Raw genomic sequence first — 26,742 nt, forward strand, 5'->3', positions numbered from 1 at the left:
ATATAAATCAAATATGTTAACTAGCATGGAACTCTTTGAAAAAACTGTGGAAGCAAAATAACTTGTTTAATGAAGCAAAATAACTTGTTTAATACCAGAATGAAGATGGATGTATCTTGACAACAGGAAAACTTTTTACTACTAAAAATTCCACCCATCAAATTTGCCCTTTCCTAGTATTGCTTGAGGCCCTAAATTTTCATCTTTAAAAAACTGTTTTCTTCTTGTTCTATATTTCAACCATTTGAAGAGAACTTACTAGTATTTATTGTGCATGATGTATTACTAGGATGTAAGTCTTGAGGTGGCCCTAACAATGTGCTCTGAAATGATCAAATGCATCCAGTGTAACTTTAATGCACATGGTGCCATAAAAAGATATTTCTCATTTTTAGCAATACTGTATACCTCAAACTTTAATTACATACTGACAGTATGTTAAAAAGGCAGACTCAGGTTAGGGATATTGCAAACTCAGTCTCTGTGAAGTAAGGTGCTGTGTGATCCAAGGTAGAATACTATTTCCTTGAGTATTTTAATTCAGTGGAATAACTTTCACTGCCTTGTGGAGTCCAATACAAACATTTGCATTGCACCGGTCAATTAGAATTTTGGAAAGTAGATTAGGAGACTCTGATTTGCAAAGAAAAATTCTCATCAAATTCTTTTCTTTCCCTTACTAACAGTATTCCTTTAGTTATTTTGAAAATTTCAGAAATACCAGTTATATTAAATAGAACAGACCTATTTCAGTGTCTAACAGGTAAAAACAGAATTGTTTATAGTTGTCTAGGACCGTCTTAAAGTAGCACTGCTGTTGAAGCAGCAATAAACTTCTGTGCCCTTTGAGTTCACACCAAAACCTCTGTATGGCTGAAGATCTAGGAGTTGCACATCCCTTTTCAGAGGGAGAGGGAGGCTTCAGCAGCACCAAATGGGTGGGAGAGTGAGTGCATTGGATCCTCATGGACCCAGTCTATTGTTGAGTCTCAGGGTGATGCTGTGATGCCCCGTGACTAGTGGGGATTCAGATGGCTCTGTTTGACCCTCTGTTAGCATGATAAATGATAAATTCAGAAAGGGAGCTACTCGTTGGCTCCCGGAAGATACATGGCTGTGACTGTGTTGCTGCTCAAGCAGTACAGTGGAGTTAGACTTCTGTTCTTCTTATAAGAATGTTTCTCTGTAGGCTTGAGTGCAAGACACATTTCTGAAGAACAACATTAAAATTATGATTTAATTCTGTAACTCGAGACTTCTGTAGAAGTCAAAACTGGCAGTTTCTGGTAGTTTATAGATAATACATATATATAATAGCTGTATAAGGGGTATAGAGCGAGGTGTAGAGACTCATTGTCGGTATTTCTTTCCAACATAAAATCACTTCTAGATCAGGGATCTTTTGCAGGGGTGCAAAACCAAGGATTTTTCTATTTTTATTAGAGGCTCTGTTTTTGTAGATAAATCTGATAGCTTAGTTTTGTGGATGATTGCTGCTTGATTTTATTTGCCTGGCTTTTTTTTTGCATTGCTTTGTCTTGTTCAGAACTTACATCTATTAGTCTACAAGTGGCAGAACTGCTTTTTCAGTTCATGAGTCTCAAATGTTTCTGAATTAGAGACTCTAGCCATGGCAAAGGCTTAGTGTATTTTCTAGTGTTTGGTTATTGAGGCACTAGTGTGTCTGACCTAATTGGATAGTAAATTCCAGCTTTTGTTCTCAGCCTTTTCTGAGTTCTCAGCAGACTTTAAAATTGAATACTGCTTGAAAAATTACTTCTCATTGTCAAATTTTCCAAAGGAGTCGGTAGTAACCTTTGAAGCCTGAAAAGGTTTCCTGTAAAGTATCGGCTTGAATTCAAGTGACGTCATGTAGTGGTGTTACTGCTCTATTGCATTAAAGTTTTGACACCTGAAGATTGAATAGTATGGTGATTTGTAGCTATACCCATCTTTTTGCTTTATCAGTCTTTTTCACTTGGAAAGAAAGTATATAACTTTCAGTTAATGGGGAAAAAGTCGTATTTCATGATACGGAACACTTCTAGAGGATAAATTAAACATTGTAAAATGGGAGAATTGGCATGATGCTATTGATACCAGTTTTTATGCATATATACTTTGTTAGACATCTCAGGTACACTGTGAATTTATTGTGGAAGCCATTAATTAACTTTCATTGTGAAAGTTGTTACATTCAAAGCAGGTTTTCTTCAAGTAGCCACAACTCTACTTCAAGGCAAGAAATACCTAAGCAGCTGCCCTGTATGCTGGGCCTATTAACTGTATTAAGCCTCCTCTTGGAGTATTAAATATACTCTAACTCATATTCTCACCTTATTGGACTAAACAAGATTTGTTTGGGAATATTTTCTGGCCACATCCTGTACATTGTGAGAATTGCATTGCTGTTTTTGTCCAGTAAGTTGTAGAATAAAGTTTAATACAAACCAGAGAGCATTCCAAATTGTTAGCATCTGCAATTTTTCTCCATAGAAATATGTGGGGCTTTGGCAGAATGTGCAGTGAAATTTGCCGTGTCTCCCTTGTGCTGTACCCCATAGCATCAAACTGCTGCCAGAAGGATGGATGGGTGGCTTGTTCTGTAGCTTGCCAAGGATCCTCGGTGGCTGGGTGCTCTTCACTTAGATTTCTTTTTGAACTTAGTGGCAGACCACTTCTAGATTTAGCTGCATGTCCTGACTGAAAATGTTAACACTGGATATTAGAGCTTTTTTAATCCTTTTTTTAACTGCAAGGGGAGTGGGGTATTGTACAGGTGTTTTGCGTGTAGCACAAAAAGAGGCAGGATTCAATGATTTACTGTATGTGAAATATTACTTTTCTTCAACCATTCACTTTCAACAATTATCAGATGAAAATTCCTATGGAGTTCAAGGATTTATGATAATCTGAACGATTTCCTGTCTAATCTTTGCTAAAATAGACAGGAATTTTTATGAAATCTTGTGTAGGAGGGTGCTTCCTGTGTAACCATGGGCTGGATGAAACAGCGCTATAGTGTGTGTGTGCGCAAACACATTTTAATTAAAAAGTGTGTGCATGTTTCTGTTGTCTGTATATCTTACAGAAATCTTCAGTCTGCTCATACATGAAGTTGATTTTTGGATTAGCGAAGTCTGGTTCGCTTAGTACTATGTCATAGCTACTATTGATACTGCTCGCATGATTTCATTAACGTGATTGTGCAGGTAGGGCTTGTTAAATGCATGCATGTGTATCTGTCTGGCTTGCGCTTTGTCACCTTCTGACAACTGCGTAGCCTTACAGCTCCGAGCCTTACTGTAGCTTCTGCTTTTCCAGACAACTCCTACATTTCCAATGACAGCTATGCTTTTGGTGTCTCAGAATGAATAGTTGTGCTGCTTGTATCGGATAACCTGTGTCCCGTGAATTACTATGGCGATACCAAGATGACGTTTTCTTCCATGAGCACATGATTTGAAGGACACAGTAACAATAATTGTAACTGTAACTTAATGGTAAAATTTGAAGTTGTAATTAGCCTACTGTCTGTGTAAGCATGTGTTAAAGAGTAGGACTGTGGCTTAAAGGCCTTCCTTTCATTCTGCTGTGAGAACGACATGAAAGAGTGAGAGACTTCTAGATTCAGCCTGTGGATAATGGGAGTAAAGCAACTTGCTTGTGAACAAACTTTCCAGCAGCTCTGTAATGGATCTCTCGTGGCTGATGCATGTGACTGTTGCTCGTAAATTGACCATGCCTGAGTGCACTGATGATAAAATAAATGAGTGGATTATCTTTTCACAATAGCCTATTATGACTGACAGTGATTAAATTATGAAAGATTGCAGAACACATTCTTTGAGTGGCTACAAATAAAGTTGTCTGTTCAAAGCAGCAGAGAAAGTACATTGTGTTTTTGTGTTCCCATTCTGAAAGAGTAAAACGATGCATGCAGGAGATGCTGAGCAGTAGTGACAGCAGTGGAAGTTGACAGAGGGCTAGTTTCAGTTTTGGTGAGAGTAAGGATGTTTAAATTGTTACCTATTGGAGTTTGAATAAGTTCCTGGGTCATCAAGTATTTAAGTAAGCACATCACCTGTTTCAAGATCTTTGCAAGTGCCATTGTAAGGTGAGTTTGTTTTTTCATCTTTTTCTTCTTGGAAAGTGGCCCAAAATCTCAATCACTTTTTGCATGGAAAAACATTCTATTTCTGGACTGAGTATATTACACACAAATTTATACCCATTTGTTTTTGTTTCAGAATTCCTCAGTTGTTTACAACTTCTTTCCACTGTTGGTGTTATACAGTGTTACTGTATGGTTTGGGGGAACGAGGATTACTCATCCAATGCTATGGGAACTCTGAGCTAAGGTGTTCAGTTATTTTGTGCAATAGAATTTGTAGTTTGGTTACAACATATGATCTGCTAGTTAATACTGACTTTTTTTTGTGGTGGTAGCTAGTAGAAAAATAACTCTTCCTGATTGATAGGCTACTACAGGCTTTTTTAACTACAGTATATGCCAGTTCTTTGTTTAACGACCAAGGTTTTTACAATAACATATACTGTTCTTTAACAACTAGTGCTTTGTCAATAAATAAAGTGATTAACTTGGACTTGTCACTAAAACTTCTCTTCAGATCTTGGCTGATGACGTCAAACAATGAATGGTTCTAAAGAACCTGACTGCACCATAATTTTGTTACGTAAGCAGCAAAATGCAAACTCTTGCAAAATGTCTGCATAGACTCCTTCTGTGAATGCTACTAGCCAAAGATTAGCCTGGTCTACCTAGTAAGTATCTCAGCATAATATTCAGTATTACAATATGTAATCATCTTTGTGCTTTCCTATAGCAGATGCATGACAGTTACCATGCATTCTTTATTTCTAGATTTTATTCTTGTTTGCCCTGTTTTCATAAGTTTCATGGCAAAAGGAGTTCTGCACAAAGTGGAAAAATATTGTACTCTGTTATTACTGAATTACTGAGTATCATATGAGCTAGGGAGTAGATGTTGAGTTGGTTGATACGGTACACCTAGAGTATCATTGCTGGTACAGATATGGCTTAGGTTGTCTTCTCAATAAGCATTATAAATGCCTGTCTTTCTTTTGCATGTCTTTTTCTTCTACTACCACGTCTGCTTTTTTAACCTAGGAAATGGAGAGAGGTAACTTGTGCAGACTGACATGGGATGTCTCCTGTAAAATTATTTTTTCTAATGTATAGCTCTATACTAAATTCAGACTTGTCTAAATTAAGTAGCTCATGAAAGTATGCAATACAAAACAACACTGCTGGTTGCTACTGGGGTCAGCCTACTTGGTCTGGCACAGCATGCCGTGTGCTGGCTTCTTCTGAGTGCCAGCCTCTGTCCCCTGATGAGAGTCGGCCTTTCAGTTCCTGTAGCAAAAAAGAAGCAAGAGGTGGGCTGTGTGTACATCCCTGCCCATCCCATTTGTCAAGTTCCTTAAAAGTAGTATGAGTGGTGTTTTTGTGGTATTTTTTTTTACCCCGTTCTCCAGCAAAGTGCTGGAGCAGAGCTCTATGTGTGGAGGGTCTGCCAGCCTTGTGAAGGGCTGGGCTGGAGTCAGTATCTCAAGATACTGAAATAGGTAACATGAACACAGGAAGGGTGTAGTAAGGAGAAAGGAAGATTCACCTTGACTAATACCTCTTTGTCTAAAGTGTTTAATGTTACCGATCTGATGGTCTTGAAATACGTTTGGATACAGCTGTTGGGAAGATTTAAATTGTATTGTGCATTGCTAGTGAATAGGGAACGTGTGGTGGCCTGCACTGTGCAGCACACTAGAACAGCTAGGTTGGTTCTTTTAGCTGTAACTAGTGAGTTGGAAAAAAAGGGGGGTGGGGGAGAGAAATCTTGGTGGGTGTTGCAAGTAGAGAAAACACCAGCTCATAATAAAGGGTTGTTTGGTAGTATTCAAAGTGAGTTCATCCTATACAAAGGGAGTTGCTTGTTAATGAAGGCCACTGGCAAGGTGGAACTACCTTACGCTCTTTGAAATGCTCGTGGACAAAACTATTGCTGTTTTACTTATGTGATATTCAGCTACAGACTTCCTATGAAGAGTTTCTTTAGAGAGCATAGTGTCCTGAAATAGCAAAATCCAATGAGTTTTTACGTGCAGGGCATGAACTAGGAAATACGAAAAAAAGTTGTTGAAACTCTGCCTTGCTCACTGAGACAGTTTCAGAATTGAGAATGTGGTTTAGTAATTGCATGGTCATAATTTTTCCTTATATACTTTTCCCATCAAGAGTATGTACATGATTTAAGTATGAAAAGAAATCCCTATATTTAAGGAAAAAAAATCTATGTTGCTGCTAAATGTATTAAATTTATCCAAGATATGAATAGCGTAATATGAATAGTGTAATGTATACTAGAGCCTTGTTCTGTGAAAGCTTGTGTTAGAATGAGATCTGATAACATGTCTTGTAGGGATCAGAATTTACTGTATGGGTTTCGGTGTACGTAACTTGCTATTGGTGATATCTAGGTTAAAGCTGGGGAGGGTGTGTTATATATATAGTGGCTATGCTCGTTTGTGCTGGAAGCAAATCTGTTGGCTCACTAATGGCATCTTCCACTTAAATCTTGAGTAAAAATATTCTTCTTTCTTCCTAGAGTTAGTCTTACTGCCTGTTTGCAGATTACATGTTTGTAATTTCACAAGGTTAAGGAACACAGTTGTGTAAGGGGAAAAATATTTGACAGAGCTTCTTTCCAGTGGCCATGTCTACACTATTTTGGGATGTTTTTTGAATGTGCTTTTCCACAGTCCAAAACTGCAGCTGCTATTGATGTAGCTAGGTAAATTGGCTGAAATACCCAAAATACTGCAACTTAAGCTACCCACTTCAAAACATAACTTTGCTATCATTCTTAAAGTTTTTCCTCTTATCTGTTATCTTCTGAAGTAGTTTGGATATGTACAGAGGAGTATTTGCTGCTTTGAGACGTTGGAGAAGGGCAGCTATGAGAACATAGTTCTTTTTTTAAAGAAACATGATTTTAAATAAATCTTTTGATAAGAAATACTTGGTTTTAAGTTATTTTCAGCAATAGCATTACTTTGAGATGTGCTTAGAGCAACAAAGTATGTCAAGAATTGCTACTGTTCATTAGGGTACTAATCCACGTATGAGTTAAGTTGTTGACGTGTGTTCCAAGTAGCACTGAATTACGATACAGAATCTTCTGCCTTAAGCTGTTCAGAGTTGGGTTTGGGAACTAAATACTTGTGAAGTACTGACATAAATATCAGATATATGGGCACAAAACTTAAATTCAGAAGAGTGATAGCTCAAAGTTCTGTTGGTACATCTGTACTAGTAAAACAAATCCCGTGTCAAGCTTTCACTAATCCTGGTAGAATCTATAATGCTACATCTTCTTACCCTTCAAAATACTGTGACCTTCTGTTGGGGCAGTGCCAAAGCAGTAGAGGACCAATGGAATTGTCTGATGGATGTGCAAGAGACTAGGCAGTAGGAGGGAAAAGAACGTGCTGCTTTGTACACTGTAAATGACGGTATATTAAAATGCATTGTCAATTGTGTTGACAGCTTAAAAGCATACTGAAAAGCAGAGAGAAAACTAATTTTAAAGCTGTTATGTAATAGTTTTTAAGGATTTTGACCTGTTGAGTTTATCAAAACTAGTTTATCAACAAGAGATTGAGGTGAGATGATTTAATATAAGAATACCTAAACAGGGGAAAAAAAATACTGTGGACCTATGGACTGCCTAATTCCTGAAAAGGAACATTTACCTCAGTCTGGTAAGAAGCTGGGTCTGACACAAATAAGAAACAACGACCAAATTTTTAATTTGGTGAGGACTGTTACTTCTGAAATCAGATTTGAGGATAGTGATACATTCTCACCACAACATGTCTGTAATCAAAACAGGTATCTTTCAAAAATTTTTATCTCAGTGATGTGGTATTCTATGTCGTGCTTTGAAAAACAAATTTCAACTTCAATCTAAATAGCATGATGTATAATCACAAATGTTCAATGATAAGTCATTTTTCATTAAGTGAAATAAAGCATCCAAAACTAAGGTATACGATAATCTCAGTATGTGTGAAAAACTTTTTGATTATCACAAAAGAAATAGCAAATGCAATATTAATGTTGCATTATACTGAAACTAATCTGTTTTATCTACTGAACAAAAGGAAATTGATGCCTCTTAAGAAAATTCGTGAAACATTTATATGCAGGCATATATACACGTTTGATGGAACTCTACTGTCAACTGACTGAAATCAGGAGACAGATATTTATATATTTTTAATAGTCTTACCTTTAAACCAGCCTGTGTGCTTAGTCAATCCTGAGGAATAATGCCCTTCCACAGAATGCACTGGCCATAAAGATATCAAGTCTTTCGTCTCCCTTATTGATGAATGTGGTCAATGAATACAGGCTGCAGGGCAATCAGCTTAGAAGAAAGATGTATAATACCTCTTGTAGTTCTTTAAGTTAAGAAACACCACAATAAATTCTGTTTCAGTCAATAAAGTAGTCAGTTCTAGTTCTATTTAGAACATAAAGTTGGCATCTAACCCTGAGGCTCTTGTTGCTTTGCTATGCATTGAACTCTGGGTTTGGGTGGTTATCCTTATCAAGGCATGGGAGGGATGGCAGGGAGAAAACTATTCATGAAAGATTAGATGGAATAATTTGGAAGGGTCCCAGATTTCTTAAATGACAACCTTGAACATTTTTAGAAAGTGGCAAGTGGCTTTATGGAATTTTATGGTCATTTCATTAATAAGCTTGGAGATTATAACTTAAAGCTAGCTGTCAGATCTTTTGAGGGTCTACCACTAAAGCAGCCTAAAAGAATTTAAAAAACAGTGATAGTTATTTCTTTACAAAATTAGTTTTTTCCTAAACAGCACGTGTAAATACTAGCTTTTTTCCCATCAACTTAGTTTTTAAACATTAAGAAGCTTTTCTTGGATCACTGTCAACAAAGCACTCAAAACTAGAGGAAGAAAAACTTGTTCCAGCGCAGCTTCTTAAAATTTGTTTGCATTCCTCTTATTCTTGCTGAGTTTCCTGGAGGGATTAAACACTAAGATGTGGAAATACTACAGCTTCCAAGAGACTTCAGTATTCTTTCTTTTTTTTCACAGGCCCATGATACTAGGAATTAGTGAAAAGACAAATGGTATCTCTCCTTTTGCAGTTTTTCTTTTGATAATTGATTTTTGTTCCTGCTGGGCTTATTTTCCTTTTACTGAAGGATATGCTAAGGATTAGACAGAGCCAATTCATAAGATAGTGTCGTGGTCAAAACTGAGAGAGAAAGAATGTGACGTATTTACCACCTCTGCATGAGGTCTGCAAACAAAGTCAGCTCTGAGTTGAGTAATGCAGAATATATATTTTTCCTGAAACTTCTAAAGTCATTCTTTTGAACTGGAAATGTTTTTCCTCAAATAAAGGTAGTCCTCAATTAGCATGAAGATGAGGGATATTCTTTCTCTGCTGGGCATGAGCAGATTGCAGCTCTCCGTGTGTCTTAGCTTGTAGACAGATTAACATAGCCTGTGCAGCACAGCATGCTGCTTAAAACCTGGCTCAGATTGAGCAGTCATAAAATGGATTGGTGACTTACGCTGGTCATCCCATCTATGACAGTTAAAAGGAGGTCACTGACAACGTCAGCAGAGCGTGGAATCCTTTTCTTCTAGATAAGCTTTGTTGTTGCCTTTGTGTTTTTTTTGGCAGGCAGATTCTTTCAGAAGCATTAAGTCCTTCCACTTTCTTCTCTGCTCATCAGGGGTTGTTCTGGAGGAGATTTCCTATGAAAGTAGCTCTGGTTTTTGCCTGTGATCTCTTCAGTTCTGGAGTGTGGAGGTCTTTGTAGAAAAGAATATAATCAATCCATGTTTTTCAGAACAGGAGACATGGTTGGGAGTTTAGAGCAGAAAAATCTGCTGATTTATACCATTCTCAGATTTGACTCTCTGTTTTAAGAGAATTTGTCATTTTCTTCCAATTATTGGGCACATTGAGAACACTAACTGGAACATATGTCATGATGCACAGAAAAGAAAGAACTGAATTCCCTTTGCTTCACCCTCTCTGGAAATCTCTGTAATACATTAGCTATACTGGTTTCCAGTTGCTTTGGGCAGAAACAAAATCCCTATACTAGACAGTAGGATAAGTCTGTTTAAAAAATTAGCTGTGGAAATGCTTTTTGTATTTCTGAAGCTCTGATTCATATTAAATATTTGGCTGTGATACAAGTTGTGATTAGTTGTACAACTTTCAAGTACTGTATATGGATTTTCTTCATCACTGTGACTTAGCAAATAAAAGCATTCACATAATTTCACAAACAGCACATTTTCCTTGTTTTCTTATGAATATAATCCAAAAGAAAAATGCAGATTGCATATTGAATCAGTTATTTACTTACTGTTCAGGTGAGATGACCTAAACTGTTTGGATGTAACCCAGGCTTTTGATATGGTTTGGCACCATGGCTTTTTAGCAATGTTCATGGAATTGAGAGTAGAAGGCATAATGCTTAACTGATAATTAGGAAGATTCTAAAAAAAGTAAATAAGATTAAGTGAAGGTACAAGAGAGGAGGGAGAAGAAAATATGAGAGGTGTTTATACACAAAACTAAAATGGAGCAAGAAGGATCTGTGTTGCAAATGGTGAAGCCCAGACCTCACAGCTTAAAACAGCCTTGTTGCTGTGTATTGGGAATTTTAGGGAATCTGTTTCCCATTAGTTGACTGTGGAATGCTGTGCTCCAACACAATTATTTTAATTTCCCTCTAAGTGTCTCTATCATATGGGTATATACATATATATTTATCTTTTTAGGAGGCTCATCTATACATCTTAGCATAGAGTAACACAAGCTAGTAATAATACTTATTCAGAATAAGTTATATAAATAAATTCTCAAATATCCAACAGTTGGAAATCTTTTTGAATACATTGGCATACTTTATACTTTATGTCAACTTTGGTACTATATTTTGGTTCCTGTAACCTACAGGGAATGAAAAAATATTTTGCCTCTTCAGCAAGTCAGCTCTGATTTAGAAGTTGGACCCAAGCATGCTATATTTTATATTAGTATATATTAAAAGGAAGACCTCTTTCCTCTGCTTCTCTTTTCCAATAAACTTACACTAACCTTCACAATTGTTAGCTCAAGAGTTGCAGTATATTTTGTAGATGTATGCAGTCTAAAATCCATTATCCTCTGTTCGAAAAGACAATGCAACATTGTTTTAATTGACTAAGAAATGCAGAAAAACTGCATATTCATCTTGCTTCAAGTACCGAATTGTGTAAATGTAGTCGTGATGATCAATGAAATTGCAGGGAATCTCTTGATGATGGTAAGTACCTCATGAAAGGAATTTGCCAACACAAACTTTTTTTCACCTGATGTGGCTGAGAATCTGGTTCATTTGTGTATAACTCAAGTGAATTTCAATTCTGTTGTATTCTAATATATAGTTAAATAATGGTGCCTGTCTTCTAGATGTGAATTTGACCTCCAATTTCTAGTGATGTCATACAAGCATGAATTAGCTTGGCTTGTTCAACAGGAAAATGTTATGTCATGCCCCTCATGAGAACAAGCTTTTAAGTTATATAATAGTCATTTCAGTGGAAACTGAGCTGGGAATCCTTCTGTTCCAGGTTAGAACTTCAGAACAGAGTAGTTCAGTTGGAAGGGACCTGCAAGTTGGACCTGGAGTCCAACTGCCTGACCACTTCAGGGCTAAGCACAAGTTAAAGGATGTTATTGAAGGCATTATCCATGTGCCAGAGAGCAATGAGGTTGCCTCTAAGCCTCCTTTTCTCCGAACTAGACAACTCAAATATCCTTAGCCTCTCCTCAAAGGACATGTCTTCCAACCCTGTAACAAGCTTTGTGGTATCTTAATGTTGTTGTATTGTGGAGACCAGTATTTAAGGTGGGGTGGCATCAACTGCTAAATACAGTGACAGAATTGCCTCTTTTGACCTGTCTGTGCTGTGCTTAATGCACCATAAAACACTGTTTGCCCTCTTGGCTGCCAGGGCACACTGCTGGCTCATGTTGAGTCTGCTGTCAACCAGCACACTCTGGTCCCTTTCTGCTGAGATGTTCACCAGCCACTCGTCTCCCAGTCCGTATATGTGTCTGTTGTTACTCTGTCCCAGGTGCAACACCCAGCATTTTCCTTTGAGTTTCATGCCACTGTTGGTTGCCCAATGCCTTTTGATTCCTCTGCAATGCTTCTTTTCCCTTCAAAGAGTCAACAGCACCTTCCAGTTTAGTGTCATCAGAAAACTTCACAGTATCACAGTATCACAGATTTCTAGGTTGGAAGAGACCTCAAGATCATCGAGTCCAACCTCTGACCTAACACTAAGTACTCCACTAAACCATATCGCTAAGCTCTACATCTAAACGTCTTTTAAAGACCTCCAGGGATGGTGACTCCACCACCTCCCTGGGCAGCCCCTTCCAATGCTTAATAACCCTTTCGGTAAAGAAGTACTTCCTAACATCCAACCTAAACCACCCCTGTCGCAACTTCCGCCCATTCCCCCTCGTCCTGTCACCAGGCACCTAGGAGAACAGACCAACCCCCACCTCTTTACAGCCTCCTTTAAGGTAACTGTAGAGAGCGATAAGGTCGCCCCTGAGCCTCCTCTTCTCCAGGCTGAACAAGCCCAGCTCCCTCAGCCGTTCCTCGTAAGACTTGTTCTCCAGACCCCTCACCAGCTTGGTCGCCCTTCTCTGGACTCGCTCGAGCACGTCCATGTCCTTCCTGTAGCGAGGGGCCCAAAACTGAACACAGTACTCGAGGTGTGGCCTCACCAGAGCCGAGTACAGGGGCACAATCACTTCCCTAGACCTGCTGGCCACACTGCTTCTTATGCAGGCCAGGATGCTGTTGGCCTTCTTGGCCACCTGGGCACACTGCTGGCTCATATTCAGCCGACTATCAACCAGTACTCCCAGGTCCTTCTCTGCCAGGCAGCTTTCCAGCCACTCATCTCCCAGCCTGTAGCTCTGCTTGGGGTTGTTGCGCCCCAGGTGCAGGACCCGGCACTTGGCCTTGTTGAACTTCATGCAGTTGACCTCAGCCCATCGGTCCAGCCTATCCAGATCCTCCTGCAGAGCCTTCCTGCCCTCGAGCAGATCGACACATGCACTTAGCTTGGTGTCATCTGCAAACTTACTACTGAGGGTGCACTGGACGCCCTCATCCAGATCATTGATAAAGATATTAAAGAGGGCCGGCCCCAGTACCGAGCCCTGGGGGACACCACTAGTGACCGGCCTCCAACCAGATATGACTCCATTCACCACAACTCTCTGGGCCCGGCTATCCAGCCAGTTTCTAACCCAGCGAAGCATATGCCAGTCCAAGCCCCGAGCAGCCAGTTTCTTGAGGAGAATGTTGTGGGGAACTGTGTTAAAAGCCTTACTGAGGTCAAGGTAAACCACATCCACAGCCTTTCCCTCATCCACCAAGCGCGTCACTTGGTCATAGAAGGAGATCAGGTTCGTCAAGCAGGACCTGCCTTTCATAAACCCATGCTGACTGGGCCTGATCGCCTGCTTGCCCTGCAAGTGCCGCGTGATGACCCTCAAGATAATCTGCTCCATGAGCTTTCCTGGCACTGAGGTCAAACTGACAGGCCTATAGTTCCCCGGGTCTGCCCTCCGGCCCTTCTTATAGATGGGCGTCACATTGGCTAGCCGCCAGTCAACTGGGACCTCCCCCGATAGCCAGGACTGCCGATAAATGATGGTAAGCGGCTCGGCCAGCTCCTCCGCCAGTTCTTTCAGTACCCTCGGGTGCATCCCATCCGGCCCCATCGACTTGCGCACATCCAAGCTCCGTAGCAGGTCGCCAACCATTTCCTCATGTATAGCGAAGGCCACATCCTGTTCCCCATCCCCTTCCACCAGCTCAAGGCACTGGGTATCCAGAGAACAACCGGTACTGCCGCTAAAGACTGAGGCAAAGGCGGCATTAAGCACCTCAGCCTTTTCCTCATCCTTAGTAACTAGGTTTCCCCTCGCATCTAGTAAAGGATGGAGATTCTCCTTAGTCCTCCGTTTCGCGTTGATATATTTGTAAAAGGATTTTTTGTTGTCTTTAACGGCAGTAGCCAGGTTGAGCTCCAGATGAGCTTTGGCCTTTCTAATTTTCTCCCTGCACAGCCTCGCTACATCCTTGTAGTCCTCCTCAGTGGCCCGCCCTTTTTTCCAAAGATTATAAACCCTCTTTTTTCTGCTAAGCACAAGCCACAACTCTCTGAGCCAGGCCGGTCTTCTTCCACGCCGGCTCGTCTTTGGACACGTGGGGACGGACCGCTCGTGTGCCATCATGATTTCCTTCTTGAGGAGCGCCCAGCCTTCCTGGACTCCTCTGCCCTTCAGAACCGCCTCCCAAGGGACTTGGCCAACCAGCGTCCTGAGCAGCTCAAAGTCAGCCCTCCGGAAGTCCAATACAGCAGTTTTACTCGTCCCCTTCCTGGCCTCGCCAAGAATAGAGAACTCTACCATTTCATGGTCACTCTGCCCAAGACAGTTTCCGACCACCACATCTCCCACCAGTCCTTCTCTGTTTGTGAAGAGAAGGTCTAGCAGGGCACCACCCCTGGTAGGTTCACTGACCAGCTGCGTCAGGAAGCTATCTCCCACGCTCTCCAGAAACCTCCTAGACTGCTTTCTCTGTGCCGTGTTGTGTTTCCAGGATATGTCCGGGAAGTTGAAGTCCCCCACGAGGACAAGCGCCGACGATTTTGCAACTTCTGTCAGTTGCCTATAAAACTCCTCATCCGTCTCCTCATCCTGGTTCGGCGGTCTATAACAGACCCCGACCAGGAAGCTAGCCTTGCCGGCCTTCCCGCGGATCCTAACCCACAGGGATTCAACTTCCTAAAGATGCATTCCACTCCTGCATCCAGATCATTGACAAAAATGTAGAATGGATCTGGCCCTAAAACTGGGCCCTGGGGAACACTGTTAGTGACTGTCTGCCAGCCAGATGTAGCCCCATTCACTACAACCCTATGAGCTCTGCTGTCAGCCAGTTCATCACCCGGTGTTATGTGTTCTGCTTTATATCATGGTTGGACAACTGATCTAGAAGGGGCAGTGAGGGATGATATCAAAGGCCTTACTAAAACCCAGAAAGATTACGTCCCCTGCCTTTCCTTCATCCAACAGGTGGGTGACCTTATCATAGAAGGAGACTGTTTTACCAAGGCAGGACTTCCCTTTGTGAGCCCATGTTGACTATGCCAAATAATAGCTTTTATTTTTTAATAAATAATGCCTTTCAATATCCGTCAGGGTAATCTTAGTCCCTTGGAAAAATTATGGAGAAGACTGAGGTTAAGACTATCAAGTCTGTAGTTCCCTAGGTCTTCTCCCTACCCGTTTTGTAGATGGGTATAACGTTGGCTAGCTTCTAAGCTTCGAGTCCAGCAGGCACCTCTGCAGACTCCCATGACCTTTGATAAATTGTTGAGAAGGGGTCCAGCTATAATGTCATTTAACTTCCCCAGTACTTTGGGGTGAATCCCATCTGGCCCCATGGATTTATGAACATTCAGCTGATTGCTTACAATTTTGGTGACCACAAATGGAAAGTCACCGCTGCCCCAGTTTTGGTCCTCCAACACAAAGGACTGGGCAACCCAAGATCTATCATAATGGTTAAAAAAGAAAGGTAAAAATGGCATTAAATGCCTTTTCTGCATCCTTAGGTGACCATCATTAAATATCAGTCCAATGTTTTCCTTAGACCTCTTCTGGCTGTTAACGTACTTAAAGCCTTTTTTGTTGTTTGACACCACCTCTGTCAACTCAAGGTGAGCTTTGGGTTTTCTTTTCTGCCTACAAATGCAAACTGCAGCTCTGTGTTCTCCCGGTAAAGCCAGACCTTGCTCATATTTTCTTTGTCTAAGTTCCAAGAGGTATTCCCTGTCTAGCAAAAAGGTTTGTTTCGTAACTACTCGTAGTTTTCCTAACTTCCATGTAACCTGGTACTGACATTTTGTATATCTAATACAATATTTCTGTATGCCTAGATGATCTAATAATGTAAACATTCAAAATACTTCTCTCCCCTTTTTCTTTTCTATACTGAATTGGGAAGTATTGCTATTGTGCAAGGAAAACTTAAACTCCTCCTGTAGACTGTCACCCTTAAATTTTTGGATTGAAGCGACTTCACATGGAACATCTGGCAGTACTTGATAGGATGTAAGGGAGGAGACCTCGAGACATTTTATTTTGGTTCTACTGCTGGCCTAGCGAATGTCTCTCGTGTATCACTTTCTCCTCAGTGTGCCCATGTTTATCTATAAAATTAATTTTTGCTGAAATCTTTTTATAGATTAGCAAATTTTATAATTATCACAAAATACTTAGCTGGGGTCTTTAGATACCTATTTTAGATCAGTTTTCAATCTTTGAGCTTTTTAACAAAAAGTAAATGGGATATGATTCACGACCATATATCATCTTTTAAAAACAGGAAGAAGGTTGTTCTTTAGGAACTGGAGAGCTGAAGATGTAGTTAAATTGTTGAAATGTTACACATCAAATCTTGTTATTGAATGGAATTTAAACACTTACGTCCATATCTATATGCCTTGAAAAGAAAAAGTAATCAAAATTCTGTCACCTCAAAGGTTTGAGGGTGTAGTAGCCCTATTTTCCTCCAGAAAGTGCTGCTTTTCAATTAATCCATTAGACAATCCAAAGCAAGCATTCACTGTTTAAAAACAAATGTCATTACAGGTGCAGTTTCAGGAGCACTCTATTTAAACTTTACACCAGTGGAACAGGTCTTGAGACTTGTCATGAAGTTAAGATGCTGGGGTTGGGGGGGAAAGTTCGTGATTTTTTTTGTACGAATGTGTTGCCTCTCTTGCATTTGGTTGCATAGGAAAGAGATTTTTAGGCTCCTGAAAACAGATTGTTCTGTGGAAACTGAAATGAGGGCATAAAATCTTACAAATTTTCTTTTCCTAGTCTTCTAGCTGTTCAGTGGCCTGAACTTTTTTGTGTGCTAACGCAGCTTTTACTAGGCAATTTTTTATATGTGAGGGTGAAATCACAGTTGCTATATCCACTGTGGCTGTTCACTCCAGAAGTTGCAGGACCTGCATTTGGAGATGTGTTCTGGCCAGTAGTCTCTACAATGTAACTTCACCCTTATTTGGTGTCTTCCTCCCCTGCCCCCCTTTCTGGCCTCACTGAAGTTTTTTGGCTATTACACAAATCATGACCTTTTTTCCTGTTTTGTCTTCAGTGCCTGTTTCCTGTTTTCTTTCCCTCCCCCACCCCATGTTTTACTTCTGGCTCTATCTCCAGTGTTGTCTTAGCTTTTTTTTTACCATTTACTATTTTTTCCCAATTATTTTTTGTTTATAATAAAAGAATTGAGAGCTGGTAACATCACTCCTTCCTTTTGCTGTGTTTCTGTATCCACAGTTGCTGCTGAATGCATGTTGAGCGTTAGTTTGTGTGTCATTCCTACTGTTTCCCAAAAGTCAGATCTATAATAATGTAGTTCCAAAGCTTTAAACAATTATGTGTTTCTCTTATCTTTACATAAGTATAGATGTACATGCTTTCTAAGTGATATGTTTCTTTTATTTATTGACAATCGTATGCCTCAGACTTCTTAGACTAGTATGTCCCAGACTCATCTGCACCTGAGCTCCAGCTCTTGGTTTTAGACATCCCACTTTGGGATTTATTGCTCTAGTGATCTTGATTTGAGAGAACCTGATGTTCTCAGAATTTTATGCAAGAGTCTGAGTCTCTCTGTTTTGTTAATACATACCAATTTTCTATTTCTCATTACTTTATACTTCTCAGGGTATTTTAGAGGTGAATCCGTAGTTAAGGAAAGGCTAGATAAGATAGAGGATAGCTACAACTGTAAGCTTAAATATGGTCTTGGATGCAGGATAAGCATACCCATAGAGAATAGCAGTACACTTAAATGTGCTTTCAAACACTTGTCCTGTCAACACCTAAACTGTTGAGCCTAAAAGGAGGAAAAGAAACCCACAAACCTGTGCCGACTGGGAGTTTCATTCAAACAAGTATGTCTTTTTGGCATGTAGCTCAGAATGTCTTGCTATGTGTTTTTGTAATAAAACTATTATCTAATAAGTCGCTGTCAGCTCGGGTTTGTGTATGCCTACAATTGTTTTCCAGCTTTCAAAGTTTTCTTGCTATATAGAATGTGGCCTGAAAATGTGGCCCAAGAAAGCTGAATAAAGTTTCTACTTAACTTGATCTGAAAGCTTATTGTAATAGCACGCCATCTGTATCTGTACATGTTCATTAAAAAGCTTTTCTGCAGTGGGTGAGTCTGCTTTGGTAAACTGTACTTTGTGATGTGTATTTATATGGGAACGTCATTGCAAGTCACCAGTTTTTTTCCTTGTCTGCAGGACAGTTCTGAATACTCCTCCCCACCATTTCCTTGGTGTTCACAAATGAATTATTCTTTTAAATCTTTCTTATGTCTTCTTTCGCTAACTCTTCAAAAAAAAAAAAAAACACACTTTGTTTAAATAGTTGCTCCCTTGAGGCTTTCCTGCATATCCTGTTATCTGTTTTATATTATAATCTTTCATGCTGGGAATGTCCTTCCAAAAAGCACAAAACAGCTAAAGCACTTAGATGACTAACGAATGTCTTAAGTGCTGAAGTCCAGGCTCAAAACCACCCTTATTAGCATAAAGTTCTCTTCCAGTTTTTGTTAGCGTTATTAGTGTTATTTCTGAATTTTAGAGCATCATTTTACTTTATGTAGCCCAGAGACATTGCAGTAGTCAACATATTGTTAATGGTGAAGCAGTTCCCACAAGAAGTGGGAACCTTTTACAAAACTGCTGATATTTTCACTCTGCTAATTAAATACCAGCATTCAGAAGAGCCTATGGGAACGATGAAGTTTTGGCTGCCAATTTTATTTGCTCAGCTAGGAGGTATTTCTCTTTCTTTCCTTCACTGGTTTTTGTTGCTTGGGGTTGGAAACATTATGTTCCCCCAGGAGCAGTAGATACATGCTTTCCTGAAGAGCAGTATTATCTGTATTTTCAATACTTTGTTATATACTGCAGTCAATACAAGTATCTAAGAGGAAGTTTGCAGTGTCCTGCTTTAAATATATCACTTTAGGTGCATTGTAGCTATTCAGGGAAAAAACACTGAGCAGATTAGCTCTGATCTTTCAAGAGAATAACTCTGTTCCAGGAGCAGCTAGCTAGTGCTGACATTTTAATTTTTATTTTGCAGCTAGCACAAGACATCTTGGATGGCTTAACTTTGAGGTTTGAGGAATATAGGATGGCTGGGAGGGGATATGGGAATAGCATTTACTCAGTGCAGCAGCAGTTGTGAATCATGTTTTAAGCTATCCTCTTTTTCTTTATTTTTGATTTGCTATACTATTAATAGGCTAGGTTTATTTCCTTGAATGTGTGTCAATATCTCTGAAGGTCTGTCAAGAGTTAATTCACATATTGGCAACAGCATCGCCAGCAGAGAGCTGCAGCTTACCTGCGGAGATCTAGAATTATTTCACTGTGTAGTTTGAAGTTTTGTACCTGTTTGGAGTTTGGATTAAGATTGCTTAAGGTTAATTGCCAGGGATGCCAAGTATAAAACAAGTATTTAAAACTGGCTACTTCTTTCCTATTGGTAGGAAGTGGTGGTAGTGTCAGTTTTGTATTTCAATTTGCATCCTGATTCAGGGGGAAAAATGGAGAGAATTTTACACCTGTCAGCTATTTAAAATAATTTATAATCTTAATGTCACTTTTTCCAAGTTCTTATTTCCCTCAGTTTAACAGTACTGATTGATGTTTACACGTTTCTGGCTTGCCAAAGAGAGCTGTTATTTCCATAGTGCACATATTTGGCAGTAGCAAAAAATCTTGAAGGGTACATTAAAGCTGAAATATAGAACCGATGCTGCCACCACAGAAAAGACACTTCTGTGGTGATGCTTACACCCTGAAGCTTTGTAAATGTTGTTTGTTCATTGAACTCGGTTCTTGTACGTGGCAGAGCAGACTGCCTTAATGCGTTCTCAGTTGGTTTCTGCCATTGCTTATAAGCTGAATAACCCAGAATAAAAAGCTAACAGGCATTTGTGATCTCAGTAATGTCCGCATCTTTGACACTCAACCTTGACATACTGGTGAAATAAAGACAATGGCTATATCTGCTTATGAAAGTTGCGCCCAGATGTTCTGCTTGTAAGGTCTGTCACTAGCATTCTACCAAAAGCACAGATTAGTCACTTGTCACTTCTTTTTCCTGAGCTTGAATTCTGGTATTGTGGCTATTTCCCTGTTTTCCATGCTCTTGTGTGTTTCCGAAACATGTGAGATAGTAATAATTCTCTATATGACTTCCACTAAAGAGGAAATAGATGCTTGTCAAAACAATTGTGCATGTCTGGGATTCCAGCATCCAGAAGCTTTATTACATTGGGGCCTCTCAGTTTAGTGGGCGGTGGGGGGGAAGTCTTGGGTCCTAGTACATCATCTTTCAACCTGAGTTGGCAAGTGCTTTGATCAACTATGTTATTGTGAGTGCCCTGAAAAGATACTTTGTGCAAGAGTAGACTTAATGTTACACGTATTAAAAAAAAGTTTTTAATCTTGCTGATGCATTGCAAATGCAAAGAATAAAAGTTGGAAACTAAAAATTTATCATGGCATCTAGAGAGAAATTACCTCCAAATCAGAACAAGCTTGAGTAATTCACAGAACCTAAATGGATTTTTTTCAAATTTCTTTAATCAGAATTGGAAAAAGTGAAACGCTTGCCTGTGCTTCGGTGTAATTGTGGCACTGTCACAGAAACAAAGCCATTTGGTGGTATGGGATGGGGTTGAAGGAAGGGTATGGAGCCAGGAGAGCAAGCATTGCTCAGAACAAATGATCGCTTACTGCAGTCTTTAATCTTTAAAATTGTGGTTTGCATGAGGGGTTAATGCGAACGGTCAAAAACGACTGTAAACTTACAGCTTTTATTTCTAAGATAGTGAGAGTTTTTTTCTCAAACTGTTACTTTAGTTTGTTGGACAGACAACAGGAAAACAGAGCTGTCTCTTGACCCATGTGCGTTTTCTGGCTGCTGGAATGAAAAGATTTGGAACTAAATCCCGGTTTTCCACTGAACATGCCCTTCTCTAGCAGTGTCAGGGCTTGGGTGGGGTCACTCTTGTTCAATAAAGCTTTTCAGAAGTGTTGGATTCTCATCAGCTTGCAACTTTTTTTTCAGTGCTGGGGAACAGCACAATGCTAACTTGATAAATAGATTATATATATGCATGTATGTACTCTGGCAGAGAGAGTGCTTGATTTGAATTAAGATGCTCTCTGAGACTTCTTAGCCTTGATATATCAAAGTGTTTGTAGATAGTAAATGCAGAATTGATAGACTCCTGTTGTCTCTGGATGTGGAATGGATAACATCGGCATAGGTGAAAGGTTGTATATTTGCTTAAATGTAATCCCAAAGATGTTCTGATGTTGGCTTCAGAGTTTGGCTTCGTGTAGCACTTGGAATGTAGTTGTGTTCTGATTTTGTTGAAAACTTTACTGTTATAACAAGCTTTGCATGTTGTATGGATGCTGTGACAAATAATGCAGTCTTCAGTGATTTCTATACAATTTGGGAAGGAACACTTTCTAAATATGTTTTATTATATGCTTTTAGACCACTACCTGGTATCAGTAGACAAATTTTATCGAAATAGTGTTTAAAGACTTTTCATTTATTTGTGTGTTTCATAGTAGTATCTTTCCTTTCTGAGGCGTTATACCCCTTAAACTGAATTGTCCTTTAAAACTAATGGTATTAAGTTGTATGTGTATTGCAGTAAATGACTTATTCACTAGAAAAAGCAATCTTCTGCAAAAGGTGCTTTATGATAAGCTGGAAGCACTTAAATGATAGATATGGACTGATGAGCTGCTTTAATTGGAAAAAGATATTGAGAAAGTTATAGAAACGCTTAGGTTGGAACGGACCTTAAAGACCACCCAGTTCCCACCCCCCTGCCATGGGCAGGGACACCTCCCACCAGACCAGGTTGCCCAAAGCCCCATCCAGCCTGGCCTTGAACACCTCCAGGGATGGGGCATCCACAGCTTCTCTGGGCAGCCTGTGCCAGTGCCTCACCACCTGAGTGAAGAATTTCCTCAGTCATATTCACTGATTCTATCTTGACTTTATAAAGAGGATTTGACGTAACTTTAAGTTGTTTTCTAGAAATTTGTTAACGTAAGTTTTATTGTGAAAGTCTATCTAGACTGCAGGTACTCATTGTTCAGTTTTTGGCAGAAATAGCTTTCTCTGTCTCATTTCATTTGCTGTCTATATCCTTGATGTCTTTGTCTTACTCTAATACTTACCATATTTATATCAGATACAGAAGTATTTCTTAAGCTCACATCTTCTGTAAGGAGTAATCAATTTTTTCTGATGTCTTGGTATTCTGTGTTGCAAGAAATGATAACACGCTTGGAATATTTTTCTCATGCTACAAATCTTAGTTCTACAGGCTTAATGTTTATGTTGGGACAAAAAATGTTTTCCTGGCAATACACATAGGCTACTATAATTAGAAGCATTGTATGCTTGCAGATACTCAGCTGTATGGTGGCGTAGATGTGACTGTGAAGGCTAAGAAAAATATCTGGTCTTTTGAGTAGTGACTTTGCTACAAAAGTTTATGATGATCGTTCCCGTTAACTCTGGGGCTGCTAGCCACTGTGCACGTGCCAGGATAGACTTCTTTGGAAAATGGCTTTTATAGACCTAGTAACCTTTGAGAAGGTGCTGTTTTGTGCCTCTTCAGATCTTGAAGATGTGTGAAGGCTATATGCATATGTGTATATAATTAGACACATGCTCATGTGTACTTAGATATATAATAATAATTTTTTAGTATCACAGAGTAGTAATTCAGCGTCTGGTTCTGAAGTCCTGTATATTTTTTTTAAAAAAATCATGTTAACACTTGTGGGAAAACATACAATTACTTGCCGTAACTTGAACTATGGTTCACACTGAAATACTGTTCGCTGTTTTCAGTTTGGTCTTTGAATTGTGCTGGGGATTTTTAGAACTATTATGGCACCATCTGCTGACCAATGTCAAGACTGGCAATGACAGTTTGCTCACCTGGGTGCTACACTGAAAATCAGCTGCTAGTGAGGAATTGAGGCAGTTTGCACAGAATCATAAGAAGAAAGGGCAATTTTTAGCTGGCTTGTGTTTGGGATAAATACTTTTATCAGGAGACACTGTTGCAAAGGGTGGATCATAACACAGCTTTAGTTGTCCAGTCACCTGGACTATCATAGAAGGCTTTTCTGTATCAGCTATGAAGCTTTAAAAGAAATCAAATTGTTTTTTTTGTCTACATGTAGTAGAGGATTGTTCTTGTTACTCTGCACTTCAGTACTTTATCTTCTGAGCTTGCAGAGGTGAGATTTGACAGCATAAGATCAGTTTAGGCTCTAGCTCTGGTGGTCTTGTCATAACATGGGAAACTGCTTGACTCTGACCTGACTGTTGCTTAAGTTTAAAAAGTTTGAAGTTTAAAAAAAAAAAAAGGAAGAATTCACTTCAAGTCCAAAGAGCTGCTTCAGTCTTAGATTATGTACGTGGATTAACACAATGACCAACAAATGCAAAATCTGCTGAGACTTTTTTTTCCAGACCTCAGTAATTCTGCCACTTGAGTGTCTGCCTAGGGTTTCTTCTGTTTTTTACTCTCGGTGCGGATTTCTTATGCTCATTCACATTTGTCATTTCAAAATGAAGTTTAATGCCATCTTGCAATAGAAGGAGGTGAGATGAGGAGAAATTTGTCCTGCTGTAGATGTTTAGAGGGCTTAAATTAAGAAATGGAGAAAATACTTGATTGTGCTGTTTAGTAGGAGCAAACTTGAGTTTATGATGCCGCCTTGGAGACAGGAGGGGAAGAAAAGATACAATTAAAGCTTCAGACCTGTCAATTTTTTAGCCTAAATGGGTTTGGTTTTGTCCATATCTTCTGAGAGATGTTATCTGCTTACTTCTGTTTTTTGTTTTGTTTTCCTGATACATTATTAGCTGTTAAATTGCAGGGCTGGATGAGACCTTTAGAAACTCTTTTTAGCTACTTTCTTAGAGATACATGGGGGAAAAAAATCATCTCTAACAATGAAACCTCCAATCTGACTTTACTAAGCAGAGTGGATCATTCTGTGATTATTCTTTGATCAGCAGATGTTTGGATTTTTCTCTCAGGAAAATTAATCTGTTTATATTAGTCATTTTGATTTGGAAAATAAGCTTGTACATTGTTTTATTGAAATTGATACCTGCCACTAGGAAAGAACAGCAACGGTTCATTTCTCTGTAAGATCTGAGGATATAAGCAAAATGTAACATGACTAGTAGCAATTTCCAAACTGGCATACTAATACGTGGTTTTAAATAGCAAATTCTTTGATCTCAACAGCTAGTCAAATGGAAGCCTCCCTTTCAGAGGCTTATTACCTCAGAAATAATATAATACATAAATGTTAAAACTTTAATGCTATTTGCAAAGTATGTTAGATAAAACACGGACTTTATAAGCAAAGGAAATGGCTACATAACTGTAATGTTTAAGCTCTAATTATATTCAGAAATTGCTAATGCAGCAGTAGATATACTACCTTTTAACTTCCTTATTAGTGAATATTAGTGAATGCTTTTGCTTTAGATAGTGAAGGCTGTTAAAGTAACAAACGAGGAAACACCTACCACATGTAGTGAGACTTCTGGTCTTGAGATGCTTGCTTAGTATGAATTTGCCTGTGGATATATCAAGGCTCCTGTGTCTTCTGACTAAGATAATTATCAAGTTTGCTTCCTGTAGCTGAATGTTGTCCGTCCCCTTTTGCCAGAAGGGCTTATCTTGTGTGTTTGGGCATCTATTTCGGGCATCTATTAGCTTCTGTATCTTTTTCCCCGTATCTGGGAATGGTCTAGATTAACTGGAGTTATTTCTGACTACTTATGAATGTGCTTTGGAAGTTTGGAGGTGGTGTGTTTCATACCTTCTTGTGATCTCTACTGGTTTCTAATAGACTTCAAGTGCAGTTTAAGCTGTCACCTCCTGACTGTAATGGCAGGGATTGATAGCAGTTGATTTTCATGCAGAGATTCCAAGTTACAAAGTTGATTGTAACTAATCTGCTGATCTCAAGGCCAAACAAGTGTACCATTAATTTAAAAAGAATTGTTTGAAGAAGGTTGTAAATAATCAGTGACTTCTGATAGAATCCAACCACTTTAAACTTTTAGTACTTTTATTGTTGGACCCTCGGGGCTTATTGTTGCTGGTCCACTTCAATAAATTTGGAAGTGTAATGTGATTACTTTTTCTAAGTAACAAAGCAGCAAAATCTAGTGCTACACATTAGGGTGGTTGGGGGGGGTTCTGAAAAATCAGCTAGAATTAACAATCAACAAATAACAATGATGCTACTAAAGATTATTAGTTCATATCCAGTTATAGCATTAATTGTCTTTAATTTGATCTCTTCTTGAGTATTACTAAAAATTACTGCAAATAATGGAAGAATCAGTAAAAAGTAGTGAAGCTACATAACTATTTTTCTTGTTGCTTTTTTTTTAGTATAAGCTGTGACAATGACAACTGAAGTTGGCTCAGAAACTGAAGTAAAGAAAGATTCCGAGCAGGTGGGACCAGACAAAGCCAAGGACAAGCCTGAAGAAGCATCAGAGACTGTAGAAAATGAAAAGTCCGGGAAAACATCCTCTGAAGAAGCTCAAGATTCTTCCTCTGTCCCAGCACCAGCAAGCCATAGTAGCCCAAGTAGCCAGAAGAAGCAAAAAGATTCATCTGAAAGCAAGGGTATTTCTCGCTTCCTTCCTCCCTGGCTTAAGAAGCAAAAATCCTACACACTGGCAGAGCCCAAAGATGAGGCCAAGAAAAGAGCAGCAGGGGAAGAACAAGTAGTTGAAGAAAGTGAATGCCATCCACCAGAGGGGATGGCTCAGCCAAAAAGGATTTTAGAAGTGGTGGCTGAGAATAATGCTAAAGCAGATGACAAAGAAGAAAAACACTCTGTTAGTAGTGCTGAAACACAGGTATGTGTGAGAAGGCTACTGAACGCTTTGGAAAGATTCCAAGGGGACTTGATTGATTTATGTAATTCATGTATGGCCTTATTGGTATCATCATGAAAAGATAGCAGTTATTATCTGGCATTTTGTGCAATTGGATTGATACAGTTATGAGTAATGTAGCTGACTTAAATGGTTCCTTCTCGGTGGCACTATTTATTTTTTTGACTGCAGTTGTTTCAGCTGTGACTTGAGTGTAACCTTATCGTTTGGTGTAGTCAACAGGGGTAGTGAACTGTACTATTGAGGTAGAAATGAGCAGGGATAAGAGGAGAAGCTTCTTAACCAGCTTTGCCTCTGAAGCCATTGTATTCCACAAATACCGCCTTAGTGACTTAATCTGTTTGTTATCTGTTGTAGTTAACTCAGAGTCCTTAGTTGTTAATTTCTGTGTTATACTTTACTTTGAAACCATGATTGTAGCCACTGCTCTTACTGATTTGCTCTGGAGATTGATGCTGAGTTCCAAAGCAAAC

At 39.3% G+C, this 26,742-nt stretch overlaps 1 protein-coding gene across 22 annotated transcripts in view; it reads left to right on the forward strand.

Moving 5' to 3' along the window:
• Window positions 1-26,742, forward strand: part of EPB41L2 (erythrocyte membrane protein band 4.1 like 2) — a 113,166-nt gene that overhangs the window by 23,930 nt on the left and 62,494 nt on the right. For 20 of the 22 annotated variants that reach the window (XM_080583834.1, XM_080583824.1, XM_080583823.1 and 17 more), the window contains one exon: window positions 25,755-26,230. In XM_080583834.1, coding sequence (XP_080439960.1) covers window positions 25,769-26,230 — 462 coding nt within the window. In that variant the 5' untranslated portion in view covers window positions 25,755-25,768. Of the gene's footprint in view, window positions 1-3,970; window positions 4,118-19,023; window positions 19,048-25,754; window positions 26,231-26,742 lie in introns of those variants that run through there. The other 2 variants (XM_080583841.1, XM_080583842.1) reach the window with 2 other exon arrangements.

The sequence above is a fragment of the Anser brachyrhynchus genome (genome assembly GCF_964034855.1).
Source record: "Anser brachyrhynchus genome assembly, chromosome: 3".
In the NCBI taxonomy this organism is placed as follows: Eukaryota; Metazoa; Chordata; class Aves; order Anseriformes; family Anatidae; genus Anser; species Anser brachyrhynchus.